The sequence below is a fragment of the Anguilla rostrata genome, chromosome 4 (assembly GCF_018555375.3).
Source record: "Anguilla rostrata isolate EN2019 chromosome 4, ASM1855537v3, whole genome shotgun sequence".
NCBI classification, from domain to species: Eukaryota; Metazoa; Chordata; class Actinopteri; order Anguilliformes; family Anguillidae; genus Anguilla; species Anguilla rostrata.
The window spans coordinates 39,732,435-39,759,811 of NC_057936.1; the positions used below are offsets into that span (position 1 = coordinate 39,732,435).

General features: G+C 42.5%; 2 protein-coding genes across 2 annotated transcripts in view; one reads left to right on the top strand and one right to left on the bottom strand.

Annotated features, from left to right (window-relative positions):
• The window catches only part of LOC135253387 (protein kinase C iota type-like), a 32,244-nt gene extending 12,242 nt beyond the window's left edge, over nucleotides 1-20,002 (bottom strand). Inside the window, exons 1-5 of the mRNA XM_064332618.1 lie at nucleotides 19,203-20,002; nucleotides 3,497-3,618; nucleotides 3,138-3,227; nucleotides 1,174-1,224; nucleotides 919-1,004 (exon numbers count right to left, since the gene is read on the bottom strand). Of these exons, the coding sequence (XP_064188688.1) occupies nucleotides 919-1,004; nucleotides 1,174-1,224; nucleotides 3,138-3,227; nucleotides 3,497-3,618; nucleotides 19,203-19,282 (429 nt within the window). The 5' untranslated portion in view covers nucleotides 19,283-20,002. The remainder of the gene's footprint in view (nucleotides 1-918; nucleotides 1,005-1,173; nucleotides 1,225-3,137; nucleotides 3,228-3,496; nucleotides 3,619-19,202) is intronic.
• LOC135253386 (polyhomeotic-like protein 3) overlaps nucleotides 18,397-27,377 on the top strand; it is a 28,190-nt gene continuing 19,209 nt past the window's right edge. The window contains exon 1 of the mRNA XM_064332604.1: nucleotides 18,397-18,858. The gene's annotated coding sequence lies outside the window, so the exon portion shown is untranslated. The remainder of the gene's footprint in view (nucleotides 18,859-27,377) is intronic.

Consider the following 27,377-nt stretch of genomic DNA (forward strand, 5'->3'; position numbering starts at 1 on the left):
AGATCTCATTCTGAACGGAATTGTTGTTTCTTTTGCAAGGACAATGGATGTAATGCATGTAAACATGTGAATGTTTGTTCATATTAAAGGTCATACAAACATACATACAGGTTATTAGTCATTCTCATTCAGGGTGAATTCATTCTGAATGACCAAATATTTGTGTGTAAACAGAGCCACTGTCGTTTTAAATGAAGCATGGCTTCTCACAAGAACAGGTTCAATTAATTTCTGTACAGCTACAAATAAGAATCTCTACTCATTTCACAGATGCACAGCTTCTGTAAAGGTTTATAAGTTAATGGATGTACCTTCTCACAAGGCAGGCTGGGTAATTTTCCCTTTTGACCAGGCTAGCCATTCAGCAGAGCGAGCCTCTGACCGACCCTCGGCCAAAACTCAGGACCGTTCCGTCAGTAAAATATCAGCAGTAGGAGACCAGAACTAAACCGCGCATAAGCCATGAAAAACATCAGCACACCCCCTCAAAACTTAAGAGTCTACAATGGCATGCACCATGCCAAAAAAAATTTTTTTTAAAAAGATTGTCCAGCGAATGTTGAGAATAATTACTGCTTTTCAATTTCTGCAACTGAGGTGCTCTGAAACAAGGTCAGTGGTGAATGTAATTCTGGCCCTGGAGAGTCACAGAATCAAAGAGCTTTTGCTTTCACCTTTAAATCAATGACAAATTCAGACCCAAGAAACCAGATTAGGTGTATTAACCATCCAATCAAATGTTCTATTTCACCAATTGAGCGCTAAAAGCAGCAGAGGTCATGATGCTCCAGGGCCAGGGCTGCAGACCCCTAGTTCCCGTCGCTACAGCCTTTCACAAATCCAAACGGCCGGTGTTGGTTTTGCGCACGGCCCTCCGGCTCCAGAGAGCCTCTGGCTGCAGGCGTAAGGAAGCATCACCCTGTTGAATCTCTTGGCCTGGAAGGTGTGTCCGCTGGCACAGTACAGCTTCCTCCAGCGCCGCGCTCCCCGCCGGTATATGGACTCTGAGGACGAGAGAGAGATTTGTGGGGTTTAGCTCCCAGGACCGGGGCCACTTGGGTCCTGCCTGCAGCGCCACCGCGGAGCGCGCTCTCCATCCCCGGACGCACCCCCTGCACCACCCGCACCACCCGCATCCCCCGCGTGACAGAAACTCTGAGAGAGTATACTCACTGTCCTCTCCCTGACACGGCATGCCAGGCTTCTCGGGCACACAGGGGAACACTGAGGAGAGACAGACAGACAGAAGGGTTATTCAGCAGAATAAAAAATCGCATGTTAGGCCTTACCAGTGCAGTACTCGAGGGGCAGTGGATAAGCATAAGCATGTGAGATCTTTAAATCTACTTCAGCAGAGAGAGAGAGACAGACTATCTAAGATCTACTTTTGTCACTTGACTGAGGAGAGAGATATAGGTTATTCACCAGACCACCTTACGTCTACTGTACTGCCTGACTAAGGGGAGAAACAAGATAGACCATTAAAGCCACCTCGAACAGATTGGAAAATTAAGGCTAACAAAGATGGCTGAAGGACTATCTGTTAAAAAAACACCTAACTGAGGAGCCAAAACACTACCACCAGCAAAGCAGCTTTAAATTGGGGCAGGTCTGAACAGCGGGACACAGCTGGGGCTGGGAGCGTGGCACCAGAATTACGCACAAGCGTGAAGGAGAGCGCCTCGGCACTGGAGAAGCTCGGCTATCAGCTCCTCCCCGTCCTGCAGTCAGCTGAAATACGCCGTTCCGCTCAAACGGCTACCGGGGCGGCTGGCCTCAAAGTGAGGGGTTTCACAGGGAAAGTAAATCGCCCCTCCCCTCCCCCCTCGCAGTCGGCGGACAGGAGGCTGAGCGGGAACGTTAGCCTGCTAGCGTGTCGGCAGGATCAGGAAGCAGAATGCAGGGAGCAAGAGATGCAGTACTGGAGCTACGCAAGTTCAAGGCTAACCGGCTCAAGCTTCGTCAAACCTTTTAAAAAGAGTCTCACCCTCATTACCCTCGCCTTGTTCGTGTCCTCTGTGCCCCTCCTCCACTCCCTGCACATTTCACAAACTCCCTCTGTACGAGCGCTCAGACCTCTCATCTCTGACTGAGCGCACAGCCATGACTCATCCTTTCACTGACTGTGACAGCACACAGAGAGGGCTGCCCTCCTAACCAACCCCACAGCCAGGCAAAAAGCAAATGCTTACAGTACACTACCGTCAACGGAATTCAAACGCATAAACTGGGCTCACATAGAGACAAACAGATGTCACACTCATATTCTCACAGAGAAAAGTCCCAAATTCAGAGAGGTCACACTCACAGACACTCAGAAAAGTCTTGCGAGCACAGGCACACACGCACGCACGCACACACATGCCTCGCTGAGGTTTACAGGAAACCGCAGCACTTGAAATAAAAACAGAGGCATCCAAAGATAGCAACACTCGCTCAGAGCCAAGTTCTTGTTTTTTCCAGCCAAGTTTCATCCTATTTGCCAAATGCGATCTGAGGAAGGCGCAGATCCCTGGAGATTTGTTTTAGGCTTGCTGGGTAACATTGGCTGAGGTGCCTCTGCGTTCGGGGATCTGCGTGGGCCCGACTGAGCAAACAGGAGCCCTAAAAAGCAGGGGGCTGGCCAAACAAACAGGGACTGATAACAACAGACCACCTCCCACATGGAGCGAGGGCTGAGCAGATGCCCATTTCTGTTAGGACCGAATGACCGGGGCCTAAAGCACTGCAGTTCTCAATCTTACCAAATTAGTTTTTTCATATTAAATCAATCATAACCATTCCACTACTACTTTCTCGGTACAAGACGACAAGCACGCACGTCAGGTAAAAATACGCCTGGCAGGTTCATAGATCACAAAGAGCAGAATGCAGTCGGGCAGGGTATCTAGTGATATTTGTGCAGTCCTGTTTTGTTTACACAATACCATTTTATTTCTGCAAAACCCTTTTTATGTTATGGACATAACGGTGACGTTTTAAGTTTAAATGCTCGGGCACCGCGCACGCGCACAGCTCGCTCACGGTTACGGTGCTGCCGGTACTGAGGACCATTCCCCGGTACCGCTGAGCGCCGAGCCGTTGGGCAGTACCGGAAAGCGTCAGGACCCTACGCGGAACACTACGCGGTGGCTCACCGTGTATGATGAGCTCCGAGTCTTTGTTCAACTCGTAGAGACGGAGCGCCTCCTCCAGCTCCAGCTGGGATGATATGGTGCAGGGGTCGCCTACGGGGACAGAGTAACACCGGGGGACACATGAAGGGATTCAAACCAACACAACAGGATGCAATTACATTTACTACATTAAATTTCTATAACTGAAACTCTAACCGAGGAACTAACAATAGCAACTTACAGGATAACTGCAATAAAACAGATTGATAAGAGGACGCTTCCAGTCACAGATACGCATGCATGCCCACACACAAGTACGTATGTACCGGCACAGTTATAAAAACGTGCACACACGCACGCACACACACACATAACTGTACCTTCCTCGTCAATCCACTTCATGGTGAACTGCTGGTCATTGTCCATGCTGCACATGTCCCGCACTTTAACCTGCAGCCCTTCGAAGGAGATGGAAGGCTCAAAGTGGTTTATCATGATGTCCCTGCAAAACACATCATCCAGATTATTTACACAGAAGAGGAACAGGATACAATCAAGCTCCAATGCTTCAGCCATCTAGTCTTCTGAAACATTCTTATTTAACAGGAATATTTTCTTTCCAAGGAGCACGTGCTTCAGAGTTTAACAATTTAGGAGCACACTAATGCATCCCAATTAGTAGATATGTTCCTAAATTATTTTTCCAGTCAACAAACATCCATTTCCAGGACCAAATGCTCCTAAAATTGGAGCACTGTAGAGTCCTGTTTAATCATATAGTAAATAAATAATAAATAAATGAGTAAGTAAGTACAGCATTTTTTCCTCAAATTGCATTTCAGCCAGCAGGACAGTGCTTCCTATTTAGAATATGTCATTTGAGAGAGAGAATATGTTTTAATACATTCCATCTGTTCATGGTCCATTCTGTGAGCATCAGTCCATGCCTGATGATTTCTCTCAGCCTTCCTCAAACATTCACGGGTATTCCTGAGGCAAATAAAGACACACCGAGACTCTTATACGCAAACAAATCAAAGGTGCTGCGACGTCTCCTCTCCCGCAGGTTTCGCAGAAACACCAGAGCACAAAGCTATTCAGAAAATCAGGGCACAGCGCAGCTGTACCATACCACAGGGCCATTATTGCCTTTCGACTGAAAGTTTGAAAAAAAATTGCAAACACATGCACACCAATTAGGAGTCTTTTCTTGCCTGTTCCATTGGGTTTCCATTCAGAAGGGTAATCTGCTAAAAGGGGATGATTAGAAATTACTGTCATGCCCTAAATTTGGACAAAATCCCACTTTCCTGATAGCAGACAGACAGTAGGATGGTACAACTCTCTTCTGTGCCTTTTTAGGCCTATATAATAAAAACATTACAAGTGCACACTGTGTCTACTGGCATCAATTCCAGCTGGCAACTCAGGTAACTGCTTTTGATTGAGCTGTTCACTAAAAACAGGTTTGGATTTCCCCAGCTCATTACAAATGTAAGAGCGCGTTCGGCGTAATAGAAGGATTGAAGTTAAGTGTCTCGGTAGGTTATTACAATCCCTCTGATCCCTCTCAACAAATTAGCCAGGTGGACAGGTACTCAATGGCATTGACTGGGAGTAATCAGTGGCTCAATGGGGCCTAGGCCATGTAGGATACATAACTTTATCTAGCCTAGACACTGATGCCAGATACACCTCTGGCAGTGCTTGTGTATCGCAAAGCGTAAACAGGAGATGAAATACCAAGCATATGAAATTCAATTATTCAGTTAGCCCATATCTCTATCAGACCCTATATTACTGGACTGAGAAACTGCATGGCCAGCATGGGAAAGCCCATGACAACACTCACCAGTCATGTTTAAATAACGCACATGCACACATGCGCCATACAAACAGTACACCCGCAATGTCTCCCATTTTCCCACGGTCGATCTGCCATTACGCTAGCAATCTATGGGCCAGTGGTCCTCAATCCAGGTCTTGGTGAGCCACAGGGTTTGTTCTTAGCACAACAGCAGACTGATCAGTCCAAACAGTTGATTACACCGCTAAATCAGGTCACCTGGTTTCTTGGGTCTGAATCGGTGGCTGATCTTAAGGCAAAACCAACAGCCAGCAGACTCTGTGGCACTCCAGGACCAGGGCCCGAGGATCGGTGTTCTGGACAGAATTCAGGCAATAGCTGGCCATCCAACAACCCAACCTCTCCAACACTGACCTTTTCCCAGTGTCTAGAGTAGATTCCGCCCCCTATGTACAGAATCAGAGCGGCCACCTTGACCATTTTCCATTCGGCCTTGACAAAAATGTGACCGGTGTCGGCAATATTAAAGACTATTACAAAAGCATTGCACACAGTGGATTACTATCATTTGAACATGAAATGGCAGCATCATTCCGAAGTGGTGCTGTAGCGTAAACAACACTAACAGACACAAGACAAGGTGATCACAATGAAGAAGGAAGCTATGTGCTGCCTTCATTACATTTAACCTGTTGCTATAAATAAATGTATAAGCTCTGTTAGTGTATAAACGTATAAATGTGCATAATGCAGTTTTAGCTTGCAGGTTAGTTAGATAGCTTATCCTAAATCAAGTCAAATCAAATCAAATTTTATTTATACAGCACATTTCATACAGGACACAATTCAATGAGCTACACACAAGCAGTTCAGATACAACATTAAAAAAATTTAAACCATACAACAAAGACAGTAATAGTAACGCAAACACCATAATATCAAAATAAAACCAATTTTATTTCCTTAATCAAAAGCTGCACTGAAAAGAGCTAAGAGCACATCACATATGTACTTCGGTGCTAGGCCATTAAGGGATTTGTAAACTAATAAAATAATTTTAAAATCAATTTCCGGTGTAATGAGTTCAGTCTTTCTTATTTTTGTTAAAACCCGTGCCGCTGAATTCTGTAGCAGCTGCAGACAACCAATAATTTTCTTAGAGAGACCTGAGAAAAGAACATTACAACAGTCTAGTCAACTTGAAATAAAAGCTTATACAAGTTTTGCTGCATTGGCATTTGAAATGAAGCTTTGCAAATTAGCAATGTTTTTTAACTGATAGAAAGCAGTCACCTTTATAACATGAGCTTCAAAATCAAGGTCAGAGTCTAGGCTTACTCCTAAATTTCTAACTTGCACTTTGCAAAGAGCCTAGATAGCCATAGTTTTCCCTCTCAAAGCTTATGCACAAAGGACCAGGATGTTTTATCTGTTAAGTTGTAAAAAGTAGTGGGACATTCATAATGTTATATCTTCAATACAATGTAATAAAGAACTCAGAGAACCCAAGACATCAGGTAAAATTAATGTTATGCTTCATCGCCTAGAGGAAGCATATACAAATTAAACAAGAGGTGCCCAAGAACAGACCCCTGATGAACCCCACACAATATTTTAAATTTTTTTTTCGGTCAGTCATATCGAAAGTGGCACTCAGATCCAGCAGCACCACGATAAAAAGCGGGTTCCAGTCTGCATTGATTCTTAAATCATTTACCACCCTAACCAATGCAGTCTCTCTGATATTGTGAGCATGGAATCCAGATTTGAATTTTTCATAATTACAGTGAGTGTTAAAAAAAATCATTTAACACCACTTGTTCAAGTATTCTGCAGAGAAAATAAAGGTTGGAGATAGGTATACAATTACTAATTACCAACGAGTCAAGATTATCTTTCTTTAACAAATGTCTAACAATCATGAGCTTGGAAAAGTGCCAGCTTGTAAAGAGCAATTCACTATGTTAAACACATCCTCTGACACAGTTAAAAGGGTTTTAAAAAGGTCATAGGAATGGGGGGACAGGATGAAGGGCTCAACAGAGACAAAACTTCACAAAGCATTTTCAAATCAACTATGGTAACTTGTGTCAGACTATCATGAGAAGCACCTCCACAAATGGAGATGGGAACTCAGCATTTGAGTATAGTCATGTTTTGCAGATATTGACTGTGATGTCTATATAGTCTTATCATTAAAGGCAGCAGCAAATGCATTACACTTAGTAGTGGGGAAAAGATCAAAAGAGATTGCAAAAAGAGGATTCAATCAGACTATCAGTAGAAAAAAAAACAGTTTTTAGATTATTTGTGTGTTTGTTAATACTGTCAGACATGAATGCCAATCAGTAACGCCAATCAGGTGATCTTCCAGGGAGAATCTTGGTTTTCAGCAGACCAATACTAAATTGGCATTTAGATAGGGTTTTTATGATCCTATCGGTGTTGACTTCATCCATAACCCAGCACATAACACAAAAGGGATATCCTTTGATGTAGCTTAAATAATAGGCTAAATGTTTTATTGCCGCAACTCCTGAACAATTTTCATTTTACTATAATGTTTTCCAGGCAAAAAAAGTTAATCACAGCCACATCAGCATCATTTTATTTAGCAGGGTAACAACCGGTTTTATAGACCTGATCTGGACAAGCAGGAGTGAGCGAACAGCCAGCCATCCACCAATGGCAGCTATTTCTAACAGCTCCTATCAAAATCAAGAAACTGTTACACCTTACAATGACGTCTTGGCAGCAAGGATTCAGAATGCACTACACAATATCTGTATCCAAGCAACATGGGTTGATGCAGTATCATTATCTTACCCACATGTCACTGTTCTGTGTCACTGACTTGAAATGAGAATCTGTATTGGAATTAAACTCACAGGCTTTAGTGTAGACAGAAAAAAAGTGCAACTGACCAGCTGGAGTCTGCAACTCACTTCTGTGTGATAAAATAAAAAGTTTACTGGCACGGCAAAGTCAAACGGTCGCAAAATGCGACAAAATGATATTACACTGCAGCCCCATCTTTAGAAAATGACAGGCTTTCCTTAGTAAATTCCTGTTACATCACAGTACATTGTATTGGGACTACTTAGTAAAAAAAAAAAAAAAAATTTAAACCCTAAATTGATAACCCACTTCACAATACATTTTTACTCCTAAATGTATTAAACTATTGATTTGCATAAACCATATTTAGGTCATCTCTCTGCCAAACTGTTGCAGCTTTTGGTTATGTTCAAATAGAGAAAGTTGTGATACATGTTCAGTGATTGATTTTCTAGCTGCACAGATATGGTGCATGGGCCAGAAGAAGGCACAGAACATGTTGTGACTTTCAGAGATTTTGAGCCAGGAAATCCTGGTTAGCAAACCCAAACCAAGCTGTAACAATCTAAATAAAACAGGCGCAGAGCTCTAACCAGTACCAGGGGTAGAATTAATGTGCACCAAATCAGCAGACCATATATCTAATAGGCAGCAGTGATGAGAATGTACAGAGACAGGGGAATCAGTTGTGTCAGCCCAGGCTAATAGCAAGTTCGAAATGGATAAACCAAACACAAACCACCCTAACAAAAACAAAAGAAAAGCAGGCCAACCACCAGGGGGCGATGAAGCAGTTTATTCATGGAGGCAGAAGAACGGCATTCCCCATGTTACTCAGGTGGTTAACTCTGTGTTCCGAACTGGTACCTTAAACCATCTCCTAGGGCCTAGTTGCTCAAAGGAGCGCCGGTCGTTGTGATAGCCTACTTTACTGGCATCAAACACAGGCCCCTCACAAAGTAAAACAGCTAAAGAGGTTATAAAAGTATATGGAACACACTTTCCGTTGGTAAAATATAAAGCATGTTCTTAGTATCAAGCCACTTTTCTGCCACCTCCCATCTTATCGCCATCGTGACAGCCAGGAAAGCCCAAATGAAAAGTCTGTACATGCTTTCATTTCAGTTCAGCACATTCCTCTGTTGCCTCACGGGAAGGTGGACAGGAACACCGCTGCTATCCCATCATCCTTTACCTGGTGCCCTCTCTCCTCTGCCCTCTGCACCCAACGCGCAGGCGCCATGCTCAGATAAATGGATCCTGGGCGAGTATTCTGTAGGACCTCTGCAGTGAGTATTCAAGGGTCTAACCAGCCTCTAATCTTAGGCTTGTATTCTCTAAACTTAGTTTCAGGATATCCTTATACAGGGACAAGTAAACACACAAATCTAAATGGTACCGTCTTGAGGGAGGGACACTCAAATTTGCCCCTTGCGGCGAGTAAAACTGCTGGTTTTTTCTTCTACCGGATAGTTAATTGATCGATTAATGCCACTGACTGGGCCAGAGATTTAACTCACCTGGTGCATCAGGTTTAAATCAGTCCTGATTAGAGGTAAAGAATGAATACCAGCAGCACTACTGGCCTGGACGGCCAGATTTGAGTATACCTGGTCTAGCAGGAAGGTTTAGGAGTCAATTAGGAACTTGGTGTACGCCATGCCCGTCTATAGGCTAGTCAGATGTTTCTTGCTCAAGGACAAAATGGCAGGATTGCATGGGAACATGAAGCCGCAGCCATAGACACCCAGTTCCTCCCTTAAACCGCTCCCCCCCACACAACCACCCTGCCTCACTCGCCATCTGGGGTCATTGCTGTAGCGGGACTTACAGCTGGGAGGGGGGCCAATTCGCTCAACGAAAAGCAGACCGTAAACCCGTTTTATCGCACTACGCCCTTTCAGCGGGTAGGTTAGCAAGGCTGCACAGCGGCACAGGGATTCACAAGGCTAACGCAGCGGTGTTCACCAAACGAAAGGTGTGAGCAAAGAATTCCACACTGAATCTGAGGAGACTGTTTTCTGAAGCCACGGCTACAGACGCGCGGGGGTGCTGGGATAGCCCGGGTTCAGAAAGCGCTGCCGTAACCGCGGCGATGGGGGTGCACGGAGGCCACGCGTGGGCCAGGACGGGGAACGAGGCTCCTGCCCCCCTGCTCGCCTTTTACGAGGCCCCGCATTTACAAGGGGCCAGCGCCTACCAATAAATCCTTCCATCTATCAATCAGCGTTTATTTGCTATAGTGCATTTTAACAACTGCGCCATCGCGAAGCAGCTGACAGCGTACCTTTTCCAGAGGGGATTAAAAAAACCCGGGAAAACCAGGGAGCCAATGGGATGGGGGGGGGAGAGACTAAAAACGACAAACTATTCCCTGGGAATATTCGGCTGAAAGACGTTCCGGGAAAATGGAGCACTGGGCCCGGACGCCAGGAAAACGCTTGTGAATTAGCATGTCTTTCGCTTGACGGTTGATGAAAAGCAAAACAAACAGCAGCTGCACTGCAGAGGAGGGAGGGGGCTTGGCGAGGGACGCGGGAGCTCATAAAAAGGAGCCATATCCCTGGGCAGAGCCCCACAAACTCTTTATGTCCCCTTCATTAAGGGAACCTGCACTTCCACACACCGGACTTCATTAAAGAATGGCTGTAAAACGGAGAGGGGGGAAAAGAGCAGTGAAATAAGCAGAGGGGTAAAAGCGTTAGTCTGCCCAGTGACCCTGACAGGAGGGCGTGCTGCAGGAAACGCTGAGGGGATGCAGAGAGGGGTCTTCTGCTGCCTTCATGTGCATTTCCACACATAAGGCATCTCCTCTGAAAGGATGTAGCCTATACTGTGGACCTTAAAAGGAAATTCTACCCATATTCTATTTCCTATGCTTCCCTTTGCCCTTACTGGAGTGACTGAAACAACATGAACATATGGTAAACATAGGAAATGGAACAGGGGTAAAATTTCCTTTGAAGATTCACAGTATGAATAGATATTTTATATATTTTCTAAATAATTCTTTTATATATATTATTATTTAGCCAGTGATCTACCAAAATGCATTTCCTTCTCTTTTGCCCACAGCAACAAAAAAAACTGCAAACTGCAATTTTGAGTAGTAGGGAAAAAGAAATGGACAAATCCTCCTCCATCTTGTGTAAAGCTGAAGTAATGAACGTTGCCTTAGTGATGAAATCACTGAATACGAGCAGGCGGCTGAGCCCTGGGTCTCCCGGCCTTGCGGCTCTGACCAGACGCTCCGTCCGGAACCGGGCCTGAACCAGGCTTGAACCGGGCCTGAACCGGGCCTGAACCGAGCCTGAACCAGGCCTGAACTGAGCCTGAACCAGGCCTGAACCGGACCTGAACCGGGCTTTAACCGGGCCTGAACCAGGCCTGGACCGGGCCTGAACCGGGCCTGGACCAGGCCTGAACCGGGCCTGAACCGGGCCTGGACCAGGCCTGGACCAGGCCTGGACCGGGCCTGGACCGGGCCTGGACCAGGCCTGGACCTTCAAGTTTGAGAGTCTTCTGCTGAAAACACACTTATTTACGTTGGCTTTTAATTAGTACATTTGTTTTTATTATGGATTTTATGTTGGATTATTTATTATTTATTTATAATGATTTATTTATTATCTTACCATTCTCCTATTTTATGCACATTGCCTCTCATCATTGTGTTGTTTCTGTTATTATTTTTTCCATTTCTTTTTTTGCCCCCCCCCCCATTTTTTTCATTCAAACGTTCTTCTGTGAAGCACTTTGGGCTGCAGACTATTGTATGAGAAGTGATATATAAAGTTATTAACCTCTTAGCGCACAGCCCCTAGTGGTGGGCACGCCCGCGTGCCTAAATTACTAAACTCAAACATTCGGTGCTACTGCAACCAAAGTGTGAGATGAAAACAGAAACGCGTTGTTTCAGTTTCATTAGTAGTACGTGTAGAGATGTCCCTTTTGAGACTGCGTGGTCATATATTGTCTTGGACAATCCGTTTGGGAAATATAGGCGCATCTGTGACGCCTGGGTATCTTCCAAAATAGCTGTGCGTAACACCACACCTGTTGTTTACGGCGTCGTCGCACTTTTTAGTACAGTCTGACTAGATTTACAATTCATTTATTCGGTAGGCGAGAGTATAAGCTTTCTAACGATGTATAACATGTCTAATTCTGCTTTCGGAATAGCGTTTTATAGGTCAGCGTAACAGAAAATATTCTTAGCATAGCATTCACTTACGCAATCACACTCTGTTAGCAGACAAATACGATGCACCTAACGAAACATGTTCAAGGATATTTCGTAATTTCTTGAAAAATACTATTATTATTGAGGACTTCTGAACATAGCTAAGCCATATGTTTGCTGATAGACCTAGCTGACATCGTTTTCTGGAGAAAAACAGAAGCGAATAGAACAATATAATTGATACTGTCTCTCTGTCTCTATCTACTGAACATAGAGGAGATTTCACCATTGCTATGTAAGTATTATCGTTCAAAATATTTCGGTTATATACGTTCTTTTTGAAATTGAGTATTTTTAAATAGGTTAGTGGTGTTATATAATGTAAATATTTCACACTGTAATGTAAGCGTTAGACGGAAGTGTAAGAGTTTTTGTGAAGCATGCAACAGTGATGACAGAGCTGGAACATTGCCAAAACGTGGTGGACGGGTGAAAATTGTTTTCATGTTGTCTCATCCCCATACAATAAAACATACGAGAGTACAGAGTATAGAAATACACACGAGTTAATTATTACACATTTAGGTACTGTACCGCATTGTGTGACAATGTTTTTGCATTATTTTTTTAATCTGATAGCAATGTTTCATCTTAAACCCTCATAAGGGGCTCATTTATATGCTTTATAATGGACAAAAAACATTTTATTCAATTTTGGAGACATTTTGGATATGTTTCTGGACACCTAGCTATTTTAGACCACTGTACTGACTGAAAGCTTGTAATTCCCATTTGAAAATTATGCAACAGTGATTTTCTTGAGTCAAAACAGTTGATTTGTAGTGAAATACATGGATATGTTATGATTTACAGCAATGCATAATTTAGACATTTTGGATAGATTTGGAGATGCTGGGTACACTGCTTAGTTTTTGCTTCATACATCTATAGTAGTTCTACATATCCACCCTTAGATTTTATGAACTTGTGGTCAAGAAGTTTTTGACCTAGCACATGTATAGTTTAACCTCCTGCATATATTCAATCTCGCAGTATTTCATTGCGAACTTAAAAAGTGCAAATTTATTTTGGATTTTTTGTCAAAACAATTGCATTTGTGGCACTTTATTTCTTCCAAAATTATGAATATAAACTAATCTGTGTTAGTATTGTAAATTGTACAAATGTCTTGCTTCATTTAAGCCATTTTCAAGTCTCTGTGGTGTTCACATCTGGAGTTATAAAGCTTTAAATAGGGTACCCCCTAAATGGGCAAGGATTGGCAAAATTTGGCTTGTGCCTTAAGAGGTTAATATTATTCAAGGATGTTTTGTGAGTTTTCACAGTCATTTGTAAATAACTGATCATATTAGTAAAAATCAAACAAGAATTTGTCAAATTGACAAAATCCCCACCCTCACAATGTAGGCTAACCATTCAAGAAAAAACTGAATATTACTGTCACCTTATTTGCAAGATTGGATTTTCATCACGCAGGATATGTACAGCTGGGGACAAAGCAGGGGGAAAAATGAAAAAAAATGCAAAATGCATAGACCAACAGAATGTCAAGCGCCTTTAAACACAACCTTGAATACAAAATAGAGCATTTTCAAGGTTTTCAGGGACCTGTGGGAACACTGGCTTCAATACACGCACAGTTCCAGTGGAATCTATGGTTTTGATTGAGAGGAGTGGAATTTCAGAACAGCCTTCATCACAAGCAGCAGTGCTTAATAAAACACCACAGTACACCAGCAGAGATAGGCTAATCTAGCCCTTAAGGCCAGTAGCACTGCCGCTCTTTCTATTGTACCTGACAGTTCATTGACTGAGTAATGTCGCTGACTGGGCAGGTGACATCAGACTCAGGTCTGATTAGAAAGGAGGGGGGGGGGGGTATAGCTGTTTTTCAGTTTTATCTGGCGCATTGCTTGGAAAAATAACACCCAGTAATGTCATGGCAGCGACTGCCGACGGCACAAGTTTCCTAGGCAGCGTACTAGCCGTTCAAAGTGGGGCGGGGGGTGCATTTAATCTTATTCATTACAGTCTTTGGCAAGTGAACGGGACCAACTGGCCAACCAGGGAAACCGGGACCGGGACCGGGACCGAGACCGAGACCGTGACCGCTGGCGAGGAGCAGCAGCTCCATGACGGCATTAAAGCGCATCACAATGCACTGCACGTTTCCATCTGCCCGCACCTCCACCATTTCCTCTTCCTCCTCCCTTCCCTCCTCCGCATAAGACATCAAGCAGAACCCCCCCCGCCGCCGCCGCCTCCTCCAGCTGTTTCACACTGTGTGTGATGCCCCAGCCCTCAAGGCTGAACACCTTCTGGGCTCGGTGCCGAGGCAGCACACAGGCAGGGTGACAGAGTGTGGGACTTTGGCCCTTGCGGCGAGTAAAACTGCTGGTTTTTTCTTCTACCGGATAGTTAATTGATCGATTAATGCCACTGACTGGGCCAGAGATTTAACTCACCTGGTGCATCAGGTTTAAATCAGTCCTGATTAGAGGGAAAGAATGAATACCAGCAGCACGACTGGCCTGGACGGCCAGTAGTAGAGGGGGCGTGGCTGGGTGTGGTGTTTGATAAGCTCGTAAAAGCCAGGGAGGCATGAGGCCCACAGTGCCTAATTCAGCCTCTGGAGCTCTGTCACCTCATCTGCCGAGCATAGGGCTGCAAAGCCGGGGAAGTCGCTACGACAACGCAGCCAGCTTCCGGAGATTAAAGCTGCAGTGGTCCACAACAGCCACCGGGGGCACCATTGCACTGCGTGTAAAGTTTGGACATCTACTGTGCTGTGCTTTAAGTGACAAGTAGAGGCAGCGACACACACACACCTACCGCTGATGTAAGTATACACCCAATATGGAAACTCAGATTCAGACAGTCTCACACACACACACACATTCTCAAACACACATTCTAACAAAGGCAAAGACACAACCAACACAAACAAGCGCCTACACACACAGTGCTACTGCTGGCATAAGTACACATCCACTTTGCATAAGCGCATATTCACATATGCTCGCTCTTGCACGCGCACACGCACACAAACAAACTGATGCATACGCACGCTCTCACGCTGACAGAGCAACGACAATGCAGCGTCACACAGCAGCACATTGCCTCTGTTCTCCTCCCTTTAGAGCTCCGGGCTCTGACTCCCAGATAAAGCCATGGATGAGGACAGGAGGCAGCCACCCTGCACATTCACCACGGCTAAAACACTATCTTTTGTGTCCACTCCTGCAAAGAGCTGTCATTAAGGAGACAGTGCTGGGTGGAGAGAAGCCTCTCCATCGACAGCCAATCAGCACGCAGGAAACACAACGCATCAGGCCTGGCGGGCCACAATGAGGAAGGGGGTGTGCGGGCGAAAGCGTGCGTGCGATCAAATTCACAGCACCCAGCTGCTCACACTCATAGGTGGGGGGAGGGGTGGGGGGTATGGTGAATATGCCCTTGTAAATGCAAAAAACAGACCTTCAAAAACCCATGCAGTGGGGGGGGAGGGGGAGGTACAATGAAGTGCCCTTGAACACTGTGGATAGAAAGTACAATGGCCCTTTTCCAATGGGGGAACCTTTTCCAGAACCCAAGAACTGAACACCACCGATTTGCATCAGTGGAAAACAATATTTGAGAGAATCGCCAAGCAGACCAAGCACTATTTTTAAGTACCAGCAACATTTAAAGAGCAGCAGGTAGAGAGTAAGCGAGTCTTCATAAAAAGTTTAAATGGAAATGGAAAAGTAAAACAGAGAAACGAGGTGCCAACAACAACGAGGTGCCAGCTTCAATCAGTATCTGGTCATAGGACGACATTCAGAGAAAGTTTGAGTCAGACCCTGTAACGAAAAGGTCTGCCAAAAGATTTCTGTGTTTAGCTGAACTGGGCATGAACCACTCAGTTAAATAGTGCCCCCGAAAAATATTTTAAAAACTGAAGCAGGATTACAAAAAAATAGACGTCTTAACTGTAAATGTAACTGTAACAAGTTACATTTACTGCCACTTCCTCCTGGCCTAATCTTCACGGTATTCGAGGTGCGGTGGGGCAGCAAACATGAACATGCTCCAGAAATCGTGTAGTGACTGGTCTCCGTTGTGGATATTTCCTGCCTTCTTTCAGTTCCTACAAGCTGGTGGGTAAGGGCCATGAGAGGGGGCCTTTGTGCTTCACAGAAGCCACTTGAGCCACGCACAGGGCAGGCTCTAGCACCTCTCCAATGGGAGAGGGTTTCTGTGAGAGCAGCAGCTGCCTCTTCTGAGAAGCCTGGCAGGTACTCCGCTTGTTTTTGGGATGCTCCCTGCTCTCCGACGTCTGCCAGCGCTCAGCTGGGCCACCGGCCTCCCACAAGGTCTCCACCGGACGCCTCGATCTCGCCGTATCCACAGACGAACAGTAGGCTAAAGGCTCGCTCGATACAAGAGCATCTGCCAAGCGAATAAAGAGCGTAACCATGAGAATGTAAGGGTTTGAGAGGGTATGAGGTGCATCCACATTCTCACAAGTGTCTCAAATACACACTCGAAATGTTCCTGGAAAATGCGCCAAATCTCTGCGGGGAAAACAGAGAGATGGAGTCGAAGTAAACTACATGTAAATGCTGATAAGGACTCCTCACTAATTCATACCCTGTGTGGAAAGCGATAAGACCAGGTCAAAGATTTTAACTTCTTTCTTCTAACCATTCAGAAAGTGGAAGATTTCATCCATCCATCCATTATCTATACCTGCTCATCCTGAGCAGGGTCATGAGGGGTGCTGGAGCCTATCCCAGTGTACATTTGGCGAGAGGCAGGAATACACCCTGGACAGGCCGCCAATCTATCGCAGGGCACACACACCATTCACTCACACACTTATACCTATGGGCAATTTAGAGTCTCCAATCAGCCTACCTGCGTGTCTTTGGACTGTGGGAGGAAACAGGATTACGCGGAGGAAACCCACGCGGACACGGGGAGAACAGGCAAACTCCACACAGAAAGGCCCCAAGCCGAGATTTGAAACCAACGATCTTCTTGCTGTGAGGCGACAGTGTCACCCACTGCACCACTGTGCCGTCCTGAAAGATTTCATGATTCTGAAAAATGTTTTTTCACAAACTTGTATTTTAAAACTGTACGCAACAAACAATTATGTCACTTAATGGATAATGGCCAACAGTAGCTTACGTAACAAATGGGAAAAGAAAAGCAACCGTTATAACAGGACTGACATCTCAAACCCTGAAGGCAAATAATGTTTTCTGAGGAAAAATAAACTGAGTAATTATAAATAATTTTGGAAGGTAATTAACTATTCTGCCCTCTGCAGTCTGCACAACTGACTAAGTCTAACATGAAACACACACACACACACACACACACACACAGAAACAAGAGTATTAATAGCTTTAATATTCACGCTCACTCCATGAGTAGCCCACAAACCTAGGTAAAAGGTTATTCAAATGAATCCCATTAACTGAAGCCAGAAGTTCAAGAAATGTGGAGACAAATTTATTCACCTTCCTATTAAATTTACAGCCAACATGTCATTGCACTTTTATTACAACAAATGGGCCTCCAATCCAAAAGTGCCTAATTGAAAAATGATTCAAACATACACAACTTCACGATTCACAGCAGAAAAAAAAGACAGGGACAACAAACGAATGAACCCTTGCACAAATGGAAGTCAGTGATTAACAGCGCATTGCAGGCATAGCTGAAATTTCTTTCAGCCAGTGTACCAGCGATAGCTAGATGATTCCGTTCAGAAAATCACATGCAAGTGAGTGAGAGAGTGAGCGTGGGTGTGTGTGTGTCAGGACCATTGGAGAACACACCCTCTGGCATTACTGGTTTGTCCAGTTCCGGCAAAACATGAACGCAATCTTTACACACAGATGACAGTCAATAGCCAGACGTCATATACAGATGACTTCCATTTCAGAATATAATTATTCTACAAAGAATTATAATCCTTCTTTACGCATAACCCCACGCAATGTCATGAGGTCACACCCTAGCAAGTTAGCGGTGAGATGGTTTCCAACTCTCTTAGCTACTCTACTAATATGATGCTGTTCTGATAATTAGATAATTAAGAAAGACTGCAGCCCAGTTCACCTAGGTCAATAACAGTAATCATTAAGCTGGCAGTCCTTGTGAGACAACGTGTTAGTTAGTTAAATTAGTTCGTTTGTCAAACCGAACACTCCCTGATTTTATCTGTCAGCTCAGAATAGAAGACCTCATTGGATTTTATTGAATAGTACTTCCCTTATGGAATATTCTTCCCTGCTCTTAAGGATATTAACAAGTCGCTGAAGACCATAACACTAACTATGTAGTGACGCCTTGCAGTGGTGTATTCCGGACTAGTTAGCCCACAGACCACAGCCATCACTGTCATTGACAGTAACGGTAGCATGGAGTCGCGTACGTGGGCGACCTGTGATGTCTAAATAAATGCAAGCCATTTCAGGCTGCATATGGGACTTTTCACACATAGCTTTAAGAAATGAAAGAGTGGAATGTGGTATCATTGTGACCAGCAGCGACTTTTCCAATGATGAAATGAGAAAGACAGGAGAACCAAAGCCAGCATAGTAGCATAACGAGCCAACTAGTCATTGGTTTCATATCAATACCTCGGTGGTGCTAGCTTAACATAATTACCTCAAACGTTAAGACTAGTTAGCTAATAGACTACCAAGAGTTACCCTTTGTCAACGTTACAAGCATAACAAAATATGACTTGTTACTATGCTACATAGAAATAACGTTAGCTATTAACTAACATATTATTTGAACAGATAGCAGCCAATCCATAGTTAGTTACGCATAAATTCTTATGGGACTTCCCTTTCATATGAAGTAGCCTACCCACTTGCAATCAGTGCCAGGTAAGTAAATAAAAGGCTTTGTACTAACAGTTCAACAAACATTAGCTAGCCTGGTGCTAGGGGTTAACGTTACAGTACAGTGGTGATTACGTGAGGCTTAGCAACATTAACGTTACATGGCTAACGAGGTAAATTAAGAAATCAGTTGCGTTAGTCAAGTTCAATTTCGTCTGACTAGTTACCTCGTTAATTACTGGCCAACTTTCTCGTTAGATACTTCTGGCTAGGTCGCCAGCAAGGTAGCTAAGCAGCAGTGGTCGTTTCACATAGCACGTAGCTAGCAGCCAAGTCAACTAGTGTCCCACACACAGACGCAGCCACCGTCAAGCGCGGTTTCCACTTACCCCTTATAGTAAGCTTTCACTCGGACCTGATGAGGATTGTCGCCGGGGTGGGACATAGTGCTGTCCCGCAACGTTGGCATCTTTAACTCCGCTAGTAGCTAACAATAGCTAGCCAACGTTAACGGAATCGAGGAAGTTCTTACTTCAGACAGCACCTTACAACGCACGCCGTTCTGACGTGAGTCTTCAGAGAGCTGTGATAGCAGTTTAGCGTAGGCTAGCTAAAAAAACAATGACAGAAAGTGAGCAAAGCCCCTCTAAAACTGATGTTCAATATGCTGTCTAATTAACTATTTGTTTGGAAGCCCAGGTTGTTTCTTAAGTTTCGGGTTGGCAGCTAGCAAGACACTCCCAACTCAAGAGCAGAGGCCTCTCAAGTAACATTAGCCAATCGAACACTGGAATGCGACGGGAGGAGGGCTGTACCTGAAACTAATAACGGATGGCTACCCAACTAAATTACCTAACTATTCATTAACGTAAACAATTAATAAGTGATAACAACAAAAACAATAACACAACAACGAATACACGTGGGCTGTCGTGTCACTCTGCGCCAATATGGATAGTAGCTATTCAACTAGCTAACTAGCAGTTCGTTAGGTAGCTACATCAAACTATGAATATAAAGTATCGTAGATCAAACAAATGAAATACATTTTGTTACATGTATATGAAAACAAAAATATTAAGTATGCAAATGTGATTTATATCTAGCTAATGTAATATTTGGGGAATTGCGTTCTTTAGTCAATGACAAATTCTGGAAGCAAAACATTCCGCTGCAGTGTCCAGTGTCCTTCCTGACTTCTGGGTATTGTAGTTTACTAGTAAAACAACAATACATTGAATTGACATTTCATATCTAACTCGTTTAGGACCGTTGTGCAAATTATAAATCATACCTCATATCACAGTTACTTTCCCGTTCAAAACTTTTTCGAGGTTAACTAACGTGTTGTGTTAATTCATGTGAAACCAAGGATGTCTATCAGCACTCCTATAAGGCTCCTATGTAAAAGGTGAGAAATTGCAGGAGAACCAAATTAATTTTATTTTTTTGTCCCATTGAAAAAGTTGGAACGATTTGGTTAACCATATTATTTTACAGTTGCAATTACAACCTTTCAAATATTCTCACTCAGACACAAGCAAATTGATATTTATCCTTGTGCAGTGCTAATTGGTATTTATCCTTGTACAGTACATGGATTAAATGTTAAATGGATTAAATGTTCATAATTCAATAACAATAATAAAAAGATGAAATTATTACAACAGCGCAAGATATAACACTGTTTAACACATTACAAAAGATTCAGTCCATACGAATCCCTTATTAGCTGTTATAATTTACAGGACTTACTCAAAAGTACAAGTGCAACTAAGAAGGACACTTAAGCCTTCATAGCAAAACAATTTAGCACAATAATAGAAGATAACCTCAGTATTACAATACAATCTGTGCTTCTTTAATATATATTTGCCATTGTATTAATTTATACCTATGGTGATATAATTAAGAAATGCAGCATTGTATGTCATACAAGGCTGCATTACTTAATTATAATCTCACCATGTATGTAGGATAGTATGTTTTTGTAAGCAAACTGGTCATTGTGATGAAACAACTGAAACAGAATGTTACATGTATGTACAAATCTGCATTTCTCATTCTTGTACAAAGACCACAGTATATCCTAGTTTTTGGTCCAGCTTTTTATCAGTCAATTTATCAATTTATCAGTTTTGATTGATCTGGCAATGGAATCCCAATCAGGATGTAAGGATATCAATTAAAAGAAAACATTTTTCAGTGCGACAATAACCAAATTACTGGACAACAAAGTAAACTTAGCAAAGTTTTCAGGAGGTGCATATATTAACAAAAATGTGGAAAAATATTAGCACAAACAGCCTTAGTGGATTTCTTTAAAGAATTTATATACTGATTAAATTGTGGAGATGTAAAATAAAAATCGTAATTCAGTAATTCAGGGATTTGTTGGACCAAGTTTGAGAAATATTATAAGCCCTGATGTACACACTCTTTTTTCCTTTTCCCACAGTGAGTTAAACTTGCTGTTAAAACCTCATTTATCATTTATGTAGGACAGCTTTAGTCATAAATCCTTTCACCTGAAAAAAAAGACACAAATCAAAGTTTATTATGTTAATGACATTGTTAAAAACTACTGTAAAAAAATAAATAAATAATATATATATATATATATATATATATATATATATATATTATGCTTCATTAATTAATCTCTTTACAATGGTTTGTTAAGATAGTTGTGTGCTGAAGATAGTAGGGCCTATTGCAATTAAACAGTTGCTGCACTGCATTTGTAATGCGCTGAAAATGTGTAAAGACTATGAGTATTCTGATAAATAATCATGTAAATAAATTAGTTCAATGTGAGAAACGTGTTAGGGAATTTTTTATCATTGTGTTATCATAATGATACCTGTTTTCACTTTTGGCTCATTTGCATTTCTTTCTGTTGTTTGTTCCGAACCTCTTCCAAAGTTAAGCATCCTCCTGAAATAGCAAAACAATCCAAAACTATTAAACTGGACAAGTGTCACTCAGAAGACCCACAGTAGCACCACACTCATTATTTGGATAGAGACCACAGGCTGAAACTTAATTTGGTGCTGACTTAGATTCAGCTTACTTCATGAATATTGCAGCTAATTTAAATCAAAGTAAAATATAACACTTTGCCTTTCATTTTAATAACGAAGTTAATGGTTGGGAGGTTGCATTACTGCGCAACGCTGTGGGGATTTTCAGTATTACACGTTCAAATTTCGATTTCACCTGTCCTCGGTTTATCAAGACTGATACAAACATCTGTCTGGTTTAGGTAATGTACAATTCTTCACATAAGCTTTTGTGTTTAATCACTGATTGTAAGCATATATTTTAATTAAGATTTTGCAAAGGCAGTGAACTTAAAATCTGCTATGCTATAATGCATACTGGACAGCTTATTCTTAACTGGTCAGTTTAGATACCACATTGAACATGCACCTGTGCCCAACTGCCCATACATACAAGCTTCTTTGGGAAATTACAAATTAGAAATGTTAGAAAGCTAACATTACTCCAGCTTCACGATCACTTTTTGCGGTGGCTTTAAGTAGGAAAATAACACTGGAGCAGATCCAGAAGGTAGCAGTTTAAAATTTGTGATATTGCGATAAAGTAAAATATATTATACATATCAGATAATAAATTAATTTCGAATTAATTGCGAATCACTGCAACAACTTTACTAACGATGTAGGCCTAAGTGTTCTAGCCTGGAATTAAGCTTACCTACTCTTCTGGGGGCGATAGACACGTAGCCCATCGCGTGTCTCAGTTTGAAATCTTCCAGAGCTGTCAGCTCAGCCTCGGCCTCTGAAAAAGCAAAAGTGACGAGAACAATAATAGCCTATGCCTAACGTTTCACTATAGCTAACCTGCTATGTACTCTATATTGTTACTATGATGATGATAATAAATCTTCCGCTACATTACACCCAAACAAGCATCCCTAGCTGTATTTATCGTGTGTGTACTACAAAGTCCAAACGCGTGAACACAACGTGGACTTCACAGACTGGCGAGTGGTGGCACATTGCATACAACGCCTGGGCAAAGAAATAAATGACAATAGAACACAATGCCACTTACTTCGCTGTATCTCATTCCTTTTCTTTGGGTTTGGAGCAATAACCGTATAGGCCTTCTGACTGCGGCACAAAAAAGTTTTAAAAAATTAAAATATCGTAAGGATCCTCAACACACGTAAGTTACCCTGTAATATAGGCTAATTAAGGCTTTTCAACCCAACTCACACGTCTCGTTATGAGCCCAAAACTTGTCTCACGTGTATTTAAATGCGTTCTATGCGTAAAAATAAATCTCTACTTCAGACGAAAGTCAGAACCCTTTAAAAACATGGCCTGTGACAAATTAACTTTGACAATTTAATTTATGAATTAGACTCACTCAAAATTAGTAACAGATTGTTGTCAATTTTTTACAGCAATAAAGCGGAATAGACTACGTATTCTTACCTTGGAAATGCATACGCTGTTTTGTGCACTTGATGCTCTTTATGATCAGATGCTGTGTTTTTATGTTTTTTGGAAGCCACCGTAGGTTCGGTTTTCCTTACATTTTTTATCCTATGGTCATCAGGTGTCTTCTTGGCTTCGGATTCGTTGCTATGGTGACACCTTTGACAACTCGATGCCCTCTTTTCGCGGGGGTCCGTCTTCCCTTTTGGTTTAGTTTCTAAAGTTCTCACTTTTGTTTCAGTAGATCTTGTTTTAATTCGGACATTTTTAGATGTACTAACTTTTGCGTTTGACATTCTAGCAATAGTAGAATACGCACAGCTGGTTTCTAATTAATCTTTGAGCACCAACGGTTAACATAGTAGCCTAATGTTTACCATCTAGTCTAGTCTAACGCGTTTATAGTTTTTACTGTCGCTTATACCTATATATTTTTAAGCCTACGTCTGCTTTTTTCATATCCCTAATTAAACGAATTTCCCGATCATTTGCTCTTATTCCGTGATACCAGTTGCTGGGTTTAGGACGCCATGGTTAATCGGGTTAAATTACACCTTGACGACGGTAGCTAAACAGATTAACGTGAAGTTTACTTTCGCAAAGCATACTGGGCGTTGAAGTTTATTCTAAACTCCTCAAAAAAAGTTTGGAAATTTGTGTTTGGTCGATCATATCTCTGTTGTTATTGTATTATTAGCATTGTATCTTATATCATTGGGAAGCCTGTTCATTTCCATTTACAATGATGTCTCATTTGTAAAGATCATGCATTTGTGGGATGAGCAGCACAGCTGATTATGTGGGTGGGGTCCCAAATGAAATGTGGCAAATTTCCCTGCCAATGCCAAATAGTGTATTCTCCTGTTGGTATTGACTCTATTGTTTTGAGTTGTTTGGGGGATTGGATGATTGAACTTTCTATCAGTAACAAGGAAGAAACAAGACATATTGGTAATTTTACACTTTATTCATTGAACAAACAGTCTGGAGCCTCAGTAGCGGCAGAGGCGTGTCCAAAGGGGTGGCACGGGTTGGCACCAACCCCCCCTGAAATATTATTGGCCCCCCCTGGTGCCCCCCCCAACGCCATTGGGCTAGAGTACTGTCAATCTGACATTTGCCCAACGCCACTGGATTTGATTGCTGTCAATCGCTGCCTGATTCATGTAATACCACCTGTATTAGGGCACAGTGTTTCTAAAATCGTGCCCAGTGTTTTCTAAGCCAATTTTCAATGCTGTATTTATTTCTGATAGAATTTTCAGATTTCCCATGCCCCCTGACTGGTTCTTGGTCCCCCCTGTGCCACCTCATTTTAAAAAATCCTGGAATTGCCCCTGACTAGCGGGTGGAAGAACCATACGCAGCCACAACAGCCTGGCACCTCCTCCTCATGCTGGTCACCAGCCTGGTCACGAGTTGCTGTGGGATGGCATTCCATTCCTCAACCAGGATTCATCGCAGGTCAGCCAACGTGGTTGCGTTGGTCACTCTAGCACGTACAGCACACCCGAGATGATCCCACAAGTGTTCAGTTGGGTTGAGGTCTGGGCTGTTGGCAGGCCATTCCATTCTCTCTACTCCCACATTCTGGAGGTAGTCTGTGATAACCCTGGCTCTGTGGGGGCGAGCGTTGTCATCTTGGAGGATGGGGTTAGTGTAGTGGCTGCGTATGGTGGCTGCTTATGGTTCTTACACCCACTACTGAGGCTCCAGACTGTTTGTTCAATGAACAAAGCATAAAATTACCAATATGTCTTGTTTCTTCCTTGTTACTGATAGAGAGTTCAATCATCTAATCCCCCAAACAGCTCAAAACAATAGGGTCAACACCAACAGGAGAATACACTGTTTGGCATTGGCAGGGAAATTTGCCACATTTCACTTGGGACCTCACCCACATAATCAGCTGTGCTGCTCATCCCACAAATGCATGATCCTTACAAATGGGACATCATTGTAAAGGGAAATGAACAGGCTTTCCAATGATATAAGATACAATGCTAATAATACAGTGACAACAGAGATATGATCGACCAATCACAAATTTCCAAACATTTTTTTGAGGAGTTTATGTACATTGCATAGCCTAACTCCCGTCCCGGAGGGCTGGGTTGCATGCTGACTTTTGTTCCAATCGATTACCTAAGTTTTCTGACAGGCCTATTGGGAACACCTGTTTGGCAGTTCAAAAACACTCTTCAGGAGGCAGGTGTGGATGTGCCATTGACTGCTGTCTATAGAAGACTTCACAAATAGAAATACAGAGACTACGCTGCAAGATGCGTAGCACTAATTAGCCGCAAACCAGGAAGGCCTAGCTAAAGGCACATAAAAGAGCCTGCAGATTTCTCAAAAAAGGTCTCGTGGACAGATGAGATCAAGGCTCACTTATATCACAGTAATGGCAAGAGCAAAGTGTGCGGGTCAAGATCCCCAAGATCCCAATCATCCCCCCTCATCCGTGAAACATGGTTGTGGGGTGTTATAGTTTGGTCATGTATGGCTGCCACAGGTGCTGGCTTTGTTCCTTAACACCAAAGCAAATAGCCTACTGAACAGTCTGGTGTGCGCTTATTGTTAATGCTTGTGACCAGGGTGTTTCTTTTCCATTAATCACTTGGAGCATCCAGAAGATGATGCTATGTCAATGCAGCAAGAAAATTAGCTGAACATTAACAAAGTCATACATGTTGATAAGTACAATTAATTACTTTGACAAATATTAAACACCATATAAAATGCATAATGTCTTTCCAAAATGGCACTACATGTAGATGGTTTTCAACACCATCTAGTGTCCCTAATCTCCAAATCTGAAGCCCTCGCAATGACCTCCCTGAGTACCAACCCTCTCATTTTTTCTTTAGATGGCATTCTGTAAACATAAACCAGCAAAAAAGCATGTTGTTAGTTATAGGAACTCAGAGGATGCATAATTGTAACAGCTGTAACAACATTGTGATTTTTTGAGGACTAATTTTAAAATCACAAACACTTGTATAAATGTGTAGATACAGTGATATTTTTATTATGTGGGAGAAGCCCTGTGTTGGTTTTTTGTTCGACTCAATGTGCACGTTGCCCTGCTGAATTAGATTGGTGTTAGGGTAGACAGATTTTGTGCAACTGTAATAACCCTTTCCAGACCTAGTGAAAATTACAAACTTCTACCAGCAGGTGGCAGTAACATGAAAAAATAACTGTCATGTGATCATACTACATCACACATTTAAATTCATTTGACTTTTCATTTTTCATACCATACTGTATATGACACAACCGTATCATAATTAAAATGCAACCGGAAATCATAAAATCTGTATGCTTGAAGTAACATTTCTTTCTTGTGACCACATGATTGATGATAATTCCACTTGGTCATCTTTTCATTTTTGAAGGCCAACCAACTTCTCATGGTACGAGGCTGATATAAATTAAAATTGGCTGTAGTTCTGCCACTTAAAATTTTACTTCCGTGTTGTCACGCATCTATCCAGACAAAATTTTTAAAATAATGCAAACTCACCTTTACATTTTCATTTTCAAAAGACCTGTCAGTCATCCGACAGGGGTATTACAGGGGCAGTTGGGGTGGTGTAGTGGATACCACTGTCGCCTAACAGCGTAACGGTCCCTGGTTCAAATCCCATGTGGGATTCTTTGTGTTTGCATGTTCTCCCTGTGTCTGTGTGGGTTTACTCTGATGTCCTCCCACAGCCCAAGGACATGCAAGTTAAGCTTATTGTAGACTCTAAATTGCTTGTAGATTGAGTGAATGGTGTGCGGTGGATTGGCGACCAGTCTGCCGGCCAGCAAGTTACTGTAAAAATTTACAGTAACTTGCTGTAACAGTAAGCAAAATTAGCTTGTAAGTTACTTTAATATATTTGTCAGTATGTTTACTGTAATTGTTATTACAGGAATCATTTCAGTAATGTAGTTGTTATTACAGTAAACATTCTGTGAAATGTATTACAGTAACTTACAAGCTAATTGCTGCCAACTACTTACTGTATATTTTACAGTATTCATATTAAAGAGTATATTGCACTGTGTATGGTGTGCCTTGTAGTATGTGTGTATGTGTTCATG